Source organism: Xiphophorus hellerii, chromosome 6 (genome assembly GCF_003331165.1).
Source record: "Xiphophorus hellerii strain 12219 chromosome 6, Xiphophorus_hellerii-4.1, whole genome shotgun sequence".
In the NCBI taxonomy this organism is placed as follows: domain Eukaryota; kingdom Metazoa; phylum Chordata; class Actinopteri; order Cyprinodontiformes; family Poeciliidae; genus Xiphophorus; species Xiphophorus hellerii.
The window spans coordinates 30,154,545-30,168,424 of NC_045677.1; the positions used below are offsets into that span (position 1 = coordinate 30,154,545).

The 13,880-nt window shown below is 40.4% G+C and overlaps 1 long non-coding RNA gene and 2 gene segments (V, D, J or C); 1 reads left to right on the forward strand and 2 right to left on the reverse strand.

Moving 5' to 3' along the window:
- Window positions 1–2,370: 2,370 nt before the first annotated feature.
- On the forward strand, window positions 2,371–3,437 carry LOC116721105 (uncharacterized). Its single transcript, XR_004339522.1, has 2 exons — window positions 2,371–2,542; window positions 2,879–3,437. It is a non-coding gene; the product is annotated as an uncharacterized LOC116721105 (long non-coding RNA).
- Window positions 3,438–5,079: 1,642 nt separating this feature from the next.
- Window positions 5,080–6,299, reverse strand: LOC116721030 (T cell receptor alpha variable 18-like). The segment is given in 2 exon segments: window positions 5,080–6,036; window positions 6,164–6,299. Coding segments are annotated over 2 exon segments (555 nt in total).
- A 3,598-nt stretch (window positions 6,300–9,897) lies between these two features.
- Window positions 9,898–11,220, reverse strand: LOC116721037 (T cell receptor alpha variable 38-1-like). The segment is given in 2 exon segments: window positions 9,898–10,676; window positions 10,758–11,220. Coding segments are annotated over 2 exon segments (489 nt in total).
- Between the last annotated feature and the right edge of the window lie 2,660 nt (window positions 11,221–13,880).

Genomic DNA, 13,880 nt, shown 5'->3' on the forward strand with positions numbered 1-13,880 from the left:
CATAGTTTAACTGTTTTGTTACCATAGCAACAATCTGATGCTGTGCATTTAATCTTTGAGTTTGAGCTCTTTGTTCACCAATACAAATTAATAAACTGTAATTATAATTGATTGATTTCAGGTTGGCCAGTTAATCTACTCTCTCTCTCCCAGATTAAATAAACCCAGAAGCTGTTAGAGGTGCTGATGTTTGAGCAGCAAGAGGGGCCCCTAGGTCAGATTCTGCCCCAGGCCTCATTCAGCCTTGGACCGGCCCTGCAGGATGAGTTCAATCCACTGCACTGAGATGAGCAACAAACGACAGATTTGATTCAATGCTGCTAATGTGGCTTTATTTGCTCTTCAACTTCGTGTCTGTCGAGTTTTTAATAAGAGCCACAGAAACTGATTTGGTTTCTCAATTTTGTGGGATGAGTTTCTCAGATCTCCACGAGGCCACGCATATTAACTAAGTGGACAAAGCTTTTGATCCGGTTTGATGCTTCGTGTAACCGAAGCATCAAAAATAATACTAAAATAATAATAATATAAAACCAACGTGATGCATGACTACCAGCAGAGCGTGAAAGGTCCTCACCGGGCTGAACATGCATGATGAGGTTAGCGCTGGTTCGTTAACCACTAATGCTCCGACCAACCGATAACACAGACATGAACTTTACAGGGAAGACATCGGCTGTTATGCTGAGAAACGCAAGCCTGCCGAGAATTACATGCCCTGTCACGGGGAAGCACATCGCTCTAACCTCTACATATTGATGAGAAAACGGACTGAAATATGACAGAAGACGAAACTTTTAAAGATATTCGTGACATTATCACGTTTCTTAACAATGTAAGCCCTAAAACGGTGGGTTGTATTTCGCAGATTGATTGAAATAAAAACGTTTTTTATAACTTTATTGAGACACATGAGTCGAACATTTTGCAGTCAGTGTCTGATGAAAATGTTTTCCCCTAGTGGTTTGAAATTCCCTGCTTTTTCTAATAACACCATAATAGCTTAAAGCATTACAAAACAGAGGCAAATTATGTAGAACATTTTATATCATCCTTAACTGTCTAGTCTATTAATATAGGGGGGATGCATTTTAATTTCTGACTGTGACAATCCCCTCCTATCCAGTAGGTGTCTCTAGTTCACTATTTGTTTTCTTTGTTCTTTTCAGGAAGCAGGTAGATGGGCTGTTAATTGAACGCACCGGGTGGCTGAAAAATACTGACATCCTGTCAGTCACAGGTTCTGCTTGATTGGCCTCCGGATCAGACCGGGACAAGCAGCATTGGTCCACACTTCTCTCGGACTAGATGAGCAGTTCTCCCAGCGCATATTTTTGATTAAACAAATTATTGTGTCTATGGATCCGCTCGTCTGTCTCCCATTTTTGTCATCGCCTATGAGAGGGGCGTGACACTGACCCTGCCAATATTTGTATTCTTGTCTTTTGTCCTGTTGATATGAAACTTATAGCAGTAGCTCATTATGTAGAAAAAGGCAAATAACTCTTAACTCTTCATTTCTTCAAGTTAGCAGGGGGATGCATTTTTGGCATAGCAAATTATTAGCTTGTCAATATCTGCATACCCTCTATATTTTCCCCTAACATTATTCTATTGATATAAAACTTACAATAGCAGCTCAGATAACAAATGTGACTGTGTAGAAAAGGTTATTTCACTTTCACCTCTTTATTTCTTCAAGCTAGGAGGGGGATGCATTTTTTGGCAATATGGATTTTGGCCCTGCCAATATTTTCAAGCCCTAACTATTTCCCCCAAATATTATCCTATTGGTATGAAACAATACCAGTAGCCCAGAAAACAGGTTTGATTATGTAGAAAAGTGAAACCTTTCCTAACTTTCTATTTGGCTGAGTTAGCAGAGGATGCATATTTTGGCACAGCAAATTATGAGCTGCTGATATCTGCATGCCCTGTTTTTCAGCTCAAAAGTGTCGTACAGATATGAAAGTGACCCTAGTAGCTCAGAGGATGTGTGTCATTGTCTAGGACATTTCATATAGCACATCACTATCCAAAATCTTCAAATTGCAGGACATGCATCTTCTGGCAAGGGACATTTGGAGGCCCTGGTGATCTTCTTCACCTGTCAATGGACTGTTTGATTTTATGTATTCATTATGTCACAACAAAGGGTAAGACAATGAAAATGATCAAAAAACCCACTTTACTCAAATCTAACTCTTAAGTCATCAATCTGTGTTAGCTGGGGTTTCTTGACACAATGATGGTGGAACCACTTATTGCTGTCTTACCCTTTGTTGTGACATAATGAATTCATAAGATCAAATAAAAACAGGGCATGCAAATATTGGCAGCTCATAATTTGCTGTGCCAAAATATGCTTCCCCTGCTAACTCAGCCAAATAGAGTTAGGAAGAATTTCACTTTTCTACATAATCAAACTTGTTCTCTGAGCTGTTGGCAATGTTTCATACCAATAATAGGGCATGCATATATCAGCAGGCTCAAAATCCATATTGCCAAAAAATGCATCCCCCTCCTAGCTTGAAGAAATAGAGTTAAAAGTGAAATGACATTTTCTACATAATTACACTTATCCTCTGAGCTACTGTTATGAGTTTCACATCAATAGGATAATATTCGGGGAAAATAGAGAGGGCATGCAAATATTGGCAAGCTAATAATTTGCTTTGCCAAAAAATGCATCCCCTCCAAACGTGAAGAAATAAACAGTTATAAAAAACTTTTTATACGTAATCACATTTGTTCTCTGAGCTGCTGGTGTAAGTTTTATATCAATAGAATAATATTAAGGAAAAATACAGAGGGCATGCAGATATTGACAGCTAATAATAGGCTTTGCCGAAAAATGCATCCCCCTGCTAACATGGAGAAATAAAGAGTTAAGAGGGATTTTACCTTTTCTACATGATCAGAGTAATTATATAAACTGCTGGTATGAGTTTTATACCAATAGGATAATATTTGAGGAAAATAGAGAGGGCATGCAAATATTGACAGGCTAATAATAGGCTTTGACAAAAAATGCATCAACCTGCTAACATGGACAAATAAAGAGTTAAGAGTGAAATTACTTTTTCTACACAATCATACTTGTTCTTTGAACTGCTGATATAAGTTTTATATCAATAGAATAATATTTGGGGAAAATAGGTAGGGTATGCATATATTGGCAAGCTAATAATTTGCTATGCCAAAAAATGCATCCCCTGCTAACTTGAAGAAATGAAGAGTTAAGAGGTATTTGCCTTTTTCTACATAATGAGCTACTGCTATAAGTTTCATATCAAAAGACAAGGATGCAAATATTGACAGGGTCAGAAATTAAAATGCATCCCCCCTACATTAATAGACCAGACAGTTAAGGATGATATAAAATGTTCTACATAATGGGATTCTGTTTTGTAATGCTTTAAGCTATCATGGTGTTATTAGAAAAAGCAGGGAATTTCAAACCATTAGGGGAAAACATTTTCATCAGACACTGACTGTAAAATGTTCGACTCATGTGTCTCAATAAAGCTATAAAACCCGTATTTATTTCAATTAATCTGCAAAATAAAATCCTCCGTTTTAGGGCTTACATTGTTAAGAAACGTGATAATGTCACGAATATCTTTAAAAGTTTCCTTTTCGGTCATATTTCAGTCCGTTTTCTCATCACTGTGCGAGATATTAGAGCGCTGCGCGTCCCTGCGAGAGGTCATGCAATTCTCAGCAGGCTTGCGTTTCTTGGCATAAAACCTGTTTATTGAAATCTAAACGACCCATTTAATCCTTTATTTACAAAAATAAATCATTCTCACCGTTCCTCAACGCGTCTCTGAAACATGATTACAAGTTATCCCTGCGGTTCACATAGAGCTGCACAACCACAGCTACTGCAGTGAGGTTTAAACTCTTACCTTGATTTCTCCAAAGAAACATAATTCTTCACAGGAAGTTGATGTAAATATCAATACAGGTGAGCCTGTGTCCAGTTTGAGTGAAAGGAGGCGCGCAATCCGCGCCAGGTAAACTTAAGAGATAAAGCAGCGGCAGAGAAGAGGTGCCAGCTGGGTAATTGGTCCACTCTCCCTGCTTTAAATGCATAAGCTATAAACCTATCTTTTAGAAATAAATCTGCTCCGCCAGTAAAACGCTCAGAGCAACAGAAATGCTTGCAATCTGGCTTTAAGATAAAAATAAAAAGTAAAATATTACTCGGATTTTCCCAATTATTCTATTTTATAAAAAGGCAATGCTTAGCCTGGCTGGGGGCTAGTAAAGCATGGTGGGCTGCCAGGCTTATAATACACTGGGGGAAGCCTTGGTTTAATTTAGATAACATACCACAGTTTGTTGATAAACTACAAACTTTTCTGATTATGACTCTGTAGTGCTGTATGTGTCAGATCTCTGTGTTAAAGAACATTTTCTTCTGTTTGATGTTTTGAACTTGATACGTTTATGAAAACTTCGGCTTAGTTTAAATTCCCAAATTATCATTTCAGTTTTTTCTGATGATGATCTGCATTGTGAATGTTGTTCCTTGAAGGAAGTGGATGGAGAGCAGAGAATCTTCTGCATCCCAGAGAATGAGTAAGTTTTAGAGTCCAAAGTTTTAGTTGACAAGGTGACATTGAAAAGTTCCCAAATCAACCAGTTAGTCTGACGTTCATCAGCTGCAGCTGATCTGGGAAACGATCCCAGTTCATAAACCTGACCAGATGCAGAGGTCACCAAGGTCAGCGAAGCCAAGCAGAAAATGGGAACATTTGGAGCTTTGGATCAATCAGTAGATCTGAGTTGTGTTAATAGCTTGTATTATACTGATCAGAATTTTTTTCTTTTTTTAAAAGACTGCGACTGCAGCCTTTATTATTATTATTCTGTTAAATTAATTTTTTATTTGGAGGCCTAAACATATGAAAACTCCCTGAATTTTATCTCTCATGTGTGAAAATTACATATTTCTACAAAAGTGACAACAGGAACAGCTGAACAGCGCCCCCTGGCAGCATTCAGATATTGACCTTTTATTGGACACCTAAGAAGTTTGGTTCTGTTGTACAACATTTGAAGACGTACAGAAAACTCTTGCAGAAATTATCTACATGAAACAGGCAGGAAGTTGGCCAAATTGGATTGAAGTTACAATTTTTACCCCGTTTTAGCAGTTTATGGCCTCCATATTTGATCAATCAGGTAAATGATGGTAACAGGGTGGCAATGCCGGAGCTTCCTTGGTTAGAACATGGCCGTAAAAGCACTGAGCTGCAAGGATCCAGGCTGATAAATGTCTTCAGTCAGTAACAGCAGCTGATTTACAGGAACAGAGGCTAGGAGAGGATCAGACTCTTTGGAGCTTTTCAGAATAAAAGTCCTTCAATTTCTTTAAACAAAAACTTTCACAGATGTTTGTTATAAAGCAGCAGTAAAGAAACATTCACAGACTGTTGGATCAATTATCAGTGGAGTTAAAACGACTAAATGTATGGAAGTTTATCTTTGACACACCAGTGGGTTTCCTAACTGGTCATCCTAACTGGTTCCACTGGTTTCCACTGATTTCTCCCACTTCGAACTGTTGGAGAGGAACCAGGTGAAGATGCTGCTGCTTCAGGTTAGTTTGGTTCCAGCAGCTGCACCTCATGTTAATGCAGTCCGAATTATGGGGCCCTCTAGTGGCTGCTGTGGAGAACTGCAGGTTTTTGTACAGGGTTCTGGTGTTTCCTGTCACTGTGGGCTGCAGAGCGCAGTAGTACACAGCAGAGTCTGACAGGCGGAGATCCTGGATCTTCAGGTTGAAGGATTTGTTGGTTTTATTGAGGTTAGCATCAAATCTACTGCTGTCGAAATCTAGAGCTTTATATGTTGTCAATGTTTGTTGCTTCAGTATGTACTGTGGAAAACTGTTTTCCTCCAGCTTGTACCAAATCAATGTAGGCGTCACAGAGATTGTCTCATAGGTACATCTCAGAGTCAGTGATTCTCCTGCAGCAGCAACAACTTCTCCTTCTGTCTGCTTCACTGAGTCTCCTTTACACTCTGGGGAAGAACAGAACATGCAGAGGAAGAGATGGATCAATAAAGATGATTGATTAAAGGAGAACAATCAGCAGCTTTAAAGACTTCTACTCCATGTAGAGGAAACATGTTGATCTTTGTATCTTACCAGAGAAAAGAGCAGCCAGAATAATCCACAGCCAATGTTCCATCTGTCCACCAAGGTTTAAATCAGCAGGAGGAAGCAGCTGATGTTCAACATTCAGTCTGACTATTGTTCTCTTCACAGCACCACTTCTTATTGACACAATGCTGGAACACAGAGCACAAGGAGAGCGCCGCCTACTGGAGCATGGCGCCCCCTGGTGCTCTAAAGCACAGGTGTCAAACTCCAGTCCTCCAGTCCTGCAGATTTTAGATGTGCCACAGTTACAAAACACTGGAATGAAACGTCTTAATGACCTCCTCCTTGTGTGGATCAGTTCTCCAGAACCTTAATGACCTAATTATTCTATCCAGGTGATGCAGCAGAGAATCTAAACGTTTCAGGACAGCGGCCCTTGAGGACTGAAGTTTGACACCTCTGATCTAAAGGGAAGATAGAAACAAGTTTTCAGAATAAGTTCTGCTGCAGCCATTCCACTAGTGGGTCTGTGGCTTACCAGAGCCACGACGTGTTTCTCAGATATGTTGTCCATCTTGGTTTGCTGCCTCAGCTTCCTGTTAGTTACAGCCGTTCATAACGTAAAAACCTGACATAACGTCTCCTGGTCGATTCGCTCCAAACCAGGAGACTGAAAGACGCCTAAATCGCATTTTCTGTTCTCTACGAAACTTTAAAAGTTCACAATTTCCATGACAACTGGATGGAAACGGCAGAATGAAGAGAGACACGTAAACACATCCACACATCTATCTGTTCTAAGCATCTGTGATTGGGTGGAGTCCAGTGATGTCAGTAACGTGTTACGTTTTTCAGTAACCAGTAATCTAACGCGTTGCTATTTCAAATCCAGTAGTCAGACTACAGTTACTTATTGAAATCACTGTGCGTTACTATTTTCTTTTGTAATTTTATTTTATTTCCTCTACGTGTCTTATCGAATGACCGACGTTTCTATGCGACAGAAACATAAACAATGGAGGGAGATGCACATTTTGTTTGTAGAAAAACAGGAACTATTTTGAGTTTCTGTCGTAAAATCCGATTATTATAAACACCTTTTTGCTTGTTTTTTTCTAACGTCGCTTGCAGATTTAATGAGTCGCGGTTTTTGGGCTTGGAAATTAACAGACAGAAACCCAGAGTTAGTCTGACATCCAGGTAGTTTTAGTCAGGCTCTCTGTCCATCATTTCCCGGATGATCGTCCCGCTGCGTCTTTATTAATGTCAAGTTAATATGTTACCTCTGAATTAAGTCGAGCTTCACGTTGTGCTCCAGAAAACCTGCAAACATGGAGACTAAAATGAACAGAGCAATAACCGTGAAAACAGCCACGAATCAACGAGTCTGTAAAGTTGTGCAACTAAGTGCCATTATAATTATTAATATTAAGATAAGTGTCACAAATCTGTGCAGCAGGACATCTGAGTTGTAGAGTCCCAGGCGGAGCTGCGTTACTCTGTGCGCTGCGCTCTGACAGCAGACACAGGGCCGTAACGCAGAACCTGGAGGCTGGGCGGGGGGTGCAGGGGGGTCTAAAAACCTGTTTATAGTTTTCTAGACAGTGGAAACACAAAAACACTCACAAATTACTAAAGTTTTCTTTTGCACTGTTGTAACCATTAAACAATCTCCCTTCAGTTCAACCTTACAAGTGGAGACACGTTGTTGATGTTACTTTATAAAATAACTTGCAATTAGGTTTTAGCAAAGATCAATGTGATATTTACAGCTGGTGGAGCGTTGCTGTTAGCAGCTGCTGAAAGTAACAAAAAAGTTACTTTTAATGTAACTTAGTTACTTTCCAAATGAAGTAATCAATAATCTAACTTAGCTACTTTTTCAAGGAGTAATCAGTAATCTGATAAAAGTAACTTTTTTGGGCGTGCCATGGTGGCGTAGCGGTTAGCGCGACCCACATTTGGAGGCCTCAAGTCCTCGACGCGGCTGTCGCGGGTTCGACTCCCGGACCTGGCGACGTTTACCGCATGTCTTCCCCCGTTTCCTGTCAGACTACTTCATAAAAAGGGACTCTAGAACCCACAAAAGACCCCCTGGAGGGGTTAAAAAAAAAACAGTAACTTTTTCAAAGTAACTGTGCCATCACTGGTGGGGTCAAAGGTCACCTGGTGACATCATAATGTAGAGTTGTGTATCATCTGCGTTGTCATGGTAACTGGTCTGATTTCCTGTTTTAACCTGAGCCAGTGGAGCTTATAGATATTGAATAAGAGAGGTTCTAGGACTGAGCCTTGGGGAACCCCACATGTGACCTCTGACCTCTTCAATGACAAGTTTCCTGTTGAAGCAAAGAAATCAAAATTCTTTCTGTTGGACTGGAACCAGACCAGACCCGGAACCAGACCAGACCCGGAACCAGAGTGCCCTGCCAGCTCTCCAGCTGTTCAGTAATGTGTCATGGTCAACAGTGAGGTCCAACAGAACCAGAACCAGTACTGTGGTTCTTCCAGTCTGTATTCATGTCATTGAACACTTTGACTAGGCCAGCCTCAGTACTGTGGTAACCACGGAAACCTGTCAGTTGATGTATAATGTCTTTGGGTTTCCATGGTTGAGTTGACAGAATTGTCTCTTTTCTTAAACATCAGTTATGATTTGACTCAGCATTGACATCAGATTTGGTGTTGATGTGAGAAAAAACATTTCTACATTTTCTCAGTTAAGAAGTTTGTAAATTCGCCGTGTTGGAGTTCAGGTGGTTCCGTCTCTGGACGGTTTGCTGGTCAACTGTGGCAAACAGGGAACAAGCTGATGGTTTTCATCAAACAATGTTTCCCTGGTATGTTTCAGTCTGGAGCGAAGCTTCTCTGGCTCTTGTAGACATGTTGTAGATTTCATAAGGAACTTGGAGGAAGGTTTACGTTTCTCCACTGAGATTTTTTTACCAGACACTCCCTTCAGTTTAATGGGGCAAAGGAGTCAAATTGGAAAATATCTACCAGTTCTCTGGGTTTCATGACAGAAGCGAGGGAAGAGTAGATATGATTAAAAAGTTTCAGCTGTGCTCTCCTTAAAAATGGTTTCTCTGGCAACGGAAATCATTTGAAAATAACAGACAGAGGTCAGATGGGGCGACTCCAATAGGAAATGTTTATAGAGTTTGTCTTCTGTTGAGTGTGAAACATGTTTTCCCCTCTGTCTTATTGAAACATTCATTTATTTAGAGGTTAACCGACGGATTATAAGATTCTGACCCAACAAGTGTTTTCAATCTGTTGGAGTCTGATGATCAGGAGGAAGGTCTACAGGAGGAGAAATCTGACTGGACTGAATGAGGAAGAGTCGCGTTTCTGTTGGTGTCTTTATTCCCCCAGCCCCTGTGAGTGAGGTATCTGAGCTCCTCAGTGATTAGCAGCTGCAACCACAGCGACTCTGATCAAGCAGGAATGATCAGAATCATCTGATATGAAGCTGAGCTGTGAATACCACTTCCCTCCTCTTTGAAGAGGAGTCAGATATCTGTGTTCAAGTTTTTGTACAGCCTCTTCTCCACTTTGTATCACTGTGTTTCCAGAGCGCAGTAGTAGAGAGCTGTGTCTGCCAGGGTTAGCTCTCTGATGGTCAGCTCAGTGGAGGAAGATGATGCTGCTGATCCAGGATCAGGAACCATGTTGTTTCTAGAGGACAAACAGGAGCCTGGAGGTCAGAACGACGTCTGGCCCAGTGGAGGACAGACATAAAGGAGGACATTTACCTTTGTTTGTTTTTCATCCCTCAGTATGATTTCAACAGCAGAAAGACTCCATAGAGGAAAATGGATGATATTTTATCATAAAAAGGTCATATTTTTCAGAAATTGTTGATTGGATTTCAAGTCAAATTCATTAATTTAAATATCTTTTTACTTTAATGATTCACCAAACTCACTTCCTGGTTTCCACATTTTCATCTCAAACTGATGAGCCAAACACACAGAGGTCTGTTTCAGACTGAATTCAACCAAACAGAGGGAGTGAGGCCCTCTACTGGCTGCTGTGGAGTACTGCAGGTTTTAGTGGTTTAACAGGGAGTGAGGCCCTCTACTGGCTGCTGTGGAGTACTGCAGGTTTTAGTGGTTTAACAGGGAGTGAGGCCCTCTACTGGCTGCTGTGGAGTACTGCAGGTTTTAGTGGTTTAACAGGGAGTGAGGCCCTCTACTGGCTGCTGTGGAGTATTGCAGGTTTTTGTGCAGGGTTCTGGTGTTTCCTGTCACTGTGGGCTGCAGAGCGCAGTAGTACACAGCAGAGTCTGACGGACGGAGATCCTGGATCTTCAGAGGAACCGATCTAGCAGTGGCATCCAGGCTGGAGGAAAATCTCTTCTCCACCGTTTTCCCGTCTCCAATCTTGAAGCGACTCAGGATGAATGTGGGGCTGCTGCCTTCCTCCAGTCTGTACCAGTAGAGATAGTGGTTGGATGCACTGGTGTTATAGAGACAGTTCAGAGTTGCACTGCCTCCTTCAGCAGCCATCACATCTCTCTCTGGTTGCAGCACGCCGTCGGTCTGCGCTCTGCATTCTGTAAAACACCAACAACAGGATCAGTGTCAGCTCAACAACAATCTGCTCTGATATCAGATGAAAAGAGCTGAGTTCATACCGAGGCTGACAGCAGCCAGCAGCACTGAGAACAACAGAGGAGGCATGTCTGAGGAGCGAGCAGAAACAGAGCTGGCTGCTCTGTGCTCCGTCTTCATGTGCTGACAGGAGCCCTGTGGTACTCCCCCTACTGGCAGGTTGACCTCAACACATCCCTGCTCTGCCTCAGTGCTGCATTAAGGCCTGGACCCTCCCATCCTCCACAGTTCAGCTCAGATCAGCTTCATGTTCCCTGGAGAGTCACTGACGTTCAACTTTTACTGTTTTTACTGTGGTTTTGCACCTCTGAGTTGCTCTTGTGTTAATTAATCTGAGATTTTCAAATAATTTAAAATAGTACAGAGGTAACCAAAACCAAATAAAATGTTCCCTGATTTCAAAACTTTGGCTACCATGGTGCATTTAGCGTCATTCATGCTTCGGATCGACATCAAACCTTTTAGACCACATCAAACTCCAGTCCTCCAGTCGCTGTCCTGCAGTTCTTAGATACAGGAACAAAACACTGGAATGAAATGACTTAATGACCTCCTCCTTGTGTAGATCAGTTCTCCAGAGCCTTAATGACCTAATTATTCTATTCAGGTGATGCAGCAGAGACACATCTAAAAGTTGCAGGACTGCGGCCCTCCAGGACTGGAGTTTGACATCCTGTTTTAGACTTTTGATTAAAGGTTTTGAATCGTTTACTAGCAGGTAAACAATTTGGATCCATTCAGATCAGGAGAGCCGATCATTATTTACGTCACATTCAATAATTTACCATATTATTGATAATTGAGCTGGCATTAAACATATTTCACTAAAACTACATTTCTGTAGTAAAAATATATTTTTATTCTTGTGATGTAACATTCTAATTTTATGTCATGTTTTCATGACTTATTTCACTGCAAATGAAAAATGATAAAAGAAGAAAAAGTTTTGAAATATCCACCTGTATAATTCATCTACATATTTAGTTTAATCTAAAGTAATATTCTTCATTAAATGGGTTGAAGTGCAATTTAACTTTATTGTTTATATGTAGTTATTCACACATGGGATAAATATGAAACCGTCATCAGTGGGTTTATGTGACTGGAAAAAAGGTTTGATTCATCTGATGTGTGATTTCATGATGTCTGTCGTAAATTCAGCTTGTTTGGGTTGATTTTTACAGCTTCACCATAAATAAACCTTTAACAGGAAAAAACTCTGTTAATTAGTATTCAGTTACAAGACACAACTAATTCAAACTGCACATAATATTTAAAAGCACCAGACATAAAAACAAAACTGACATGATTAGATTGTCTGCTTCCCCACAGCTGCTTCTGTTCTCTTCTTTAACTTGATGTAACAAACATGTTATAACAAACACAAACACCCTGGGCGTTTCCTCCATCAGCCTCCATCAGAGGCTCTGCAGGATTCCTGCTCCGTTTGGACAGATGAGATGAGAACACTGAACATCTGATTTTCTTTCCTCTTCTGATCGAAGATCCAACAGGTGATCAAACTTCACCATGAAGAACAAACAAGCAGTTTAATCCTGACATGTAGTGAAACAGACAGGTGTAATCACTGGTTGCTTCTCAGTTACTCATCTGATGCTACAACAGTAACAACAGTCATAATTTATAAAACTAATTTTAAAAAATTATCACTGGGTGTTTTTGACCCCATCAGTCAAATCAATGTAGAATAAAAACTTCTAGTGCGTCCTCTGGCTTTCGCTGAAATGGTTTATTGCATATTGTGATAATTTTACATAGGAGCACCAATCATGCACTTTATTACATGTGAGGCTGTGCAGTGTATGAATGCTCTGAACCAACTGCAATCATGTCTGATATGACAGTAATATCAAATAATTTATTTGAATATTTGTGCAATAATTATATGTTAGGTAAATTGTATTAGTAATTATCAAATATTTGTTGTATCATGTAGTCTTGTAGTTACATTTAGATATTGTTTGCTTATATGCTTTTACTCTTTATTTTTAGTATAAGTAATGCTTCTGTGTGTTAAATAATTCTGATTCTTTCCTAAGGCTTCCTTGAGAGAGAGAGGTGATAGGTATTCTCAGCATGACTCCCTGGGAATTGGAGGTGTGAGTTGCTCCCAGCAGAGTTTTACAATCCTGCAATAAACTCTGCTTTGTGATACAAAGCCGTTGCTTTGAAGCTATGCAACGTGTCTTATTCGACGCCGTGCCTGGAGAAAGAAAGATTTAGAGTATAGATAACATGTGTCTAGATTAGTGAATGTCATTAGCGCTGCAACCATGCTTTGACTCCACCCTTTTAGAGTTGCAGCGCCCCTTGTGGCAGGGTTCCTAAAGATCAATAAAAGAGAGGAACAGACAGATGTGTTGCAGAGCGGTCGGAGATTTGTAACTGTAAACACATCTCTGTCTGCTCTCCTCGCGAGAAACAAAGAATCTAACTCTCTTGTCTTTCCTGTATTTGTTTAAATTGTCTCTAATAGGTATTTAGACCTGACATTATTTGGTCCTTCGCAGCCGGATGCCAATATACCGGAAGGATTCCAGCGGGCATGGTGGACCCCAGTAAAGACCGTGCGCACGGCAAGTTTCCTAGTGGAAGCTTATCAGAACCTGTTCAAGGACTGGCGCTCTGCCTGCCTGCTGGGATCTTACGGTTGACGGCTCTGACGGGAAGACAGAGGGTGAGTAGATTCTTGTTTAAAAGTGTGGCGAATGACTGCGGGTCATTGCGCGAATAAGAAAACCCTGGATATTCTAGACTCTAACAGGTACAAATATAATCCGTGAAGGGCGTCCGAAGTCCTTACGTAAAAATTTCGTGGAAAAGGCGCACGGAGCCTAGTATAAACCTGCAGTAAAATTTAATAAATTGGAAGATAAAAAATACAAATAATAAAATTTAATCAATTAGCCGATAAAAAATTAAAATAATAAAATTTCCTCAATTCGATATATAATAATAAAATTTAATCAATAATAAAAATATTTAAATCAGGCATTAAAATTGTAATTGGAACGGATGGCGGAGTCCGGCGAAGCAGGTGCTTAAGTTCCGCAACAAACGTATGATTGTGAGTGTGATTGGAGATATAAATACCACTTGGTGTTTTATCTCATATAAAACAGTAG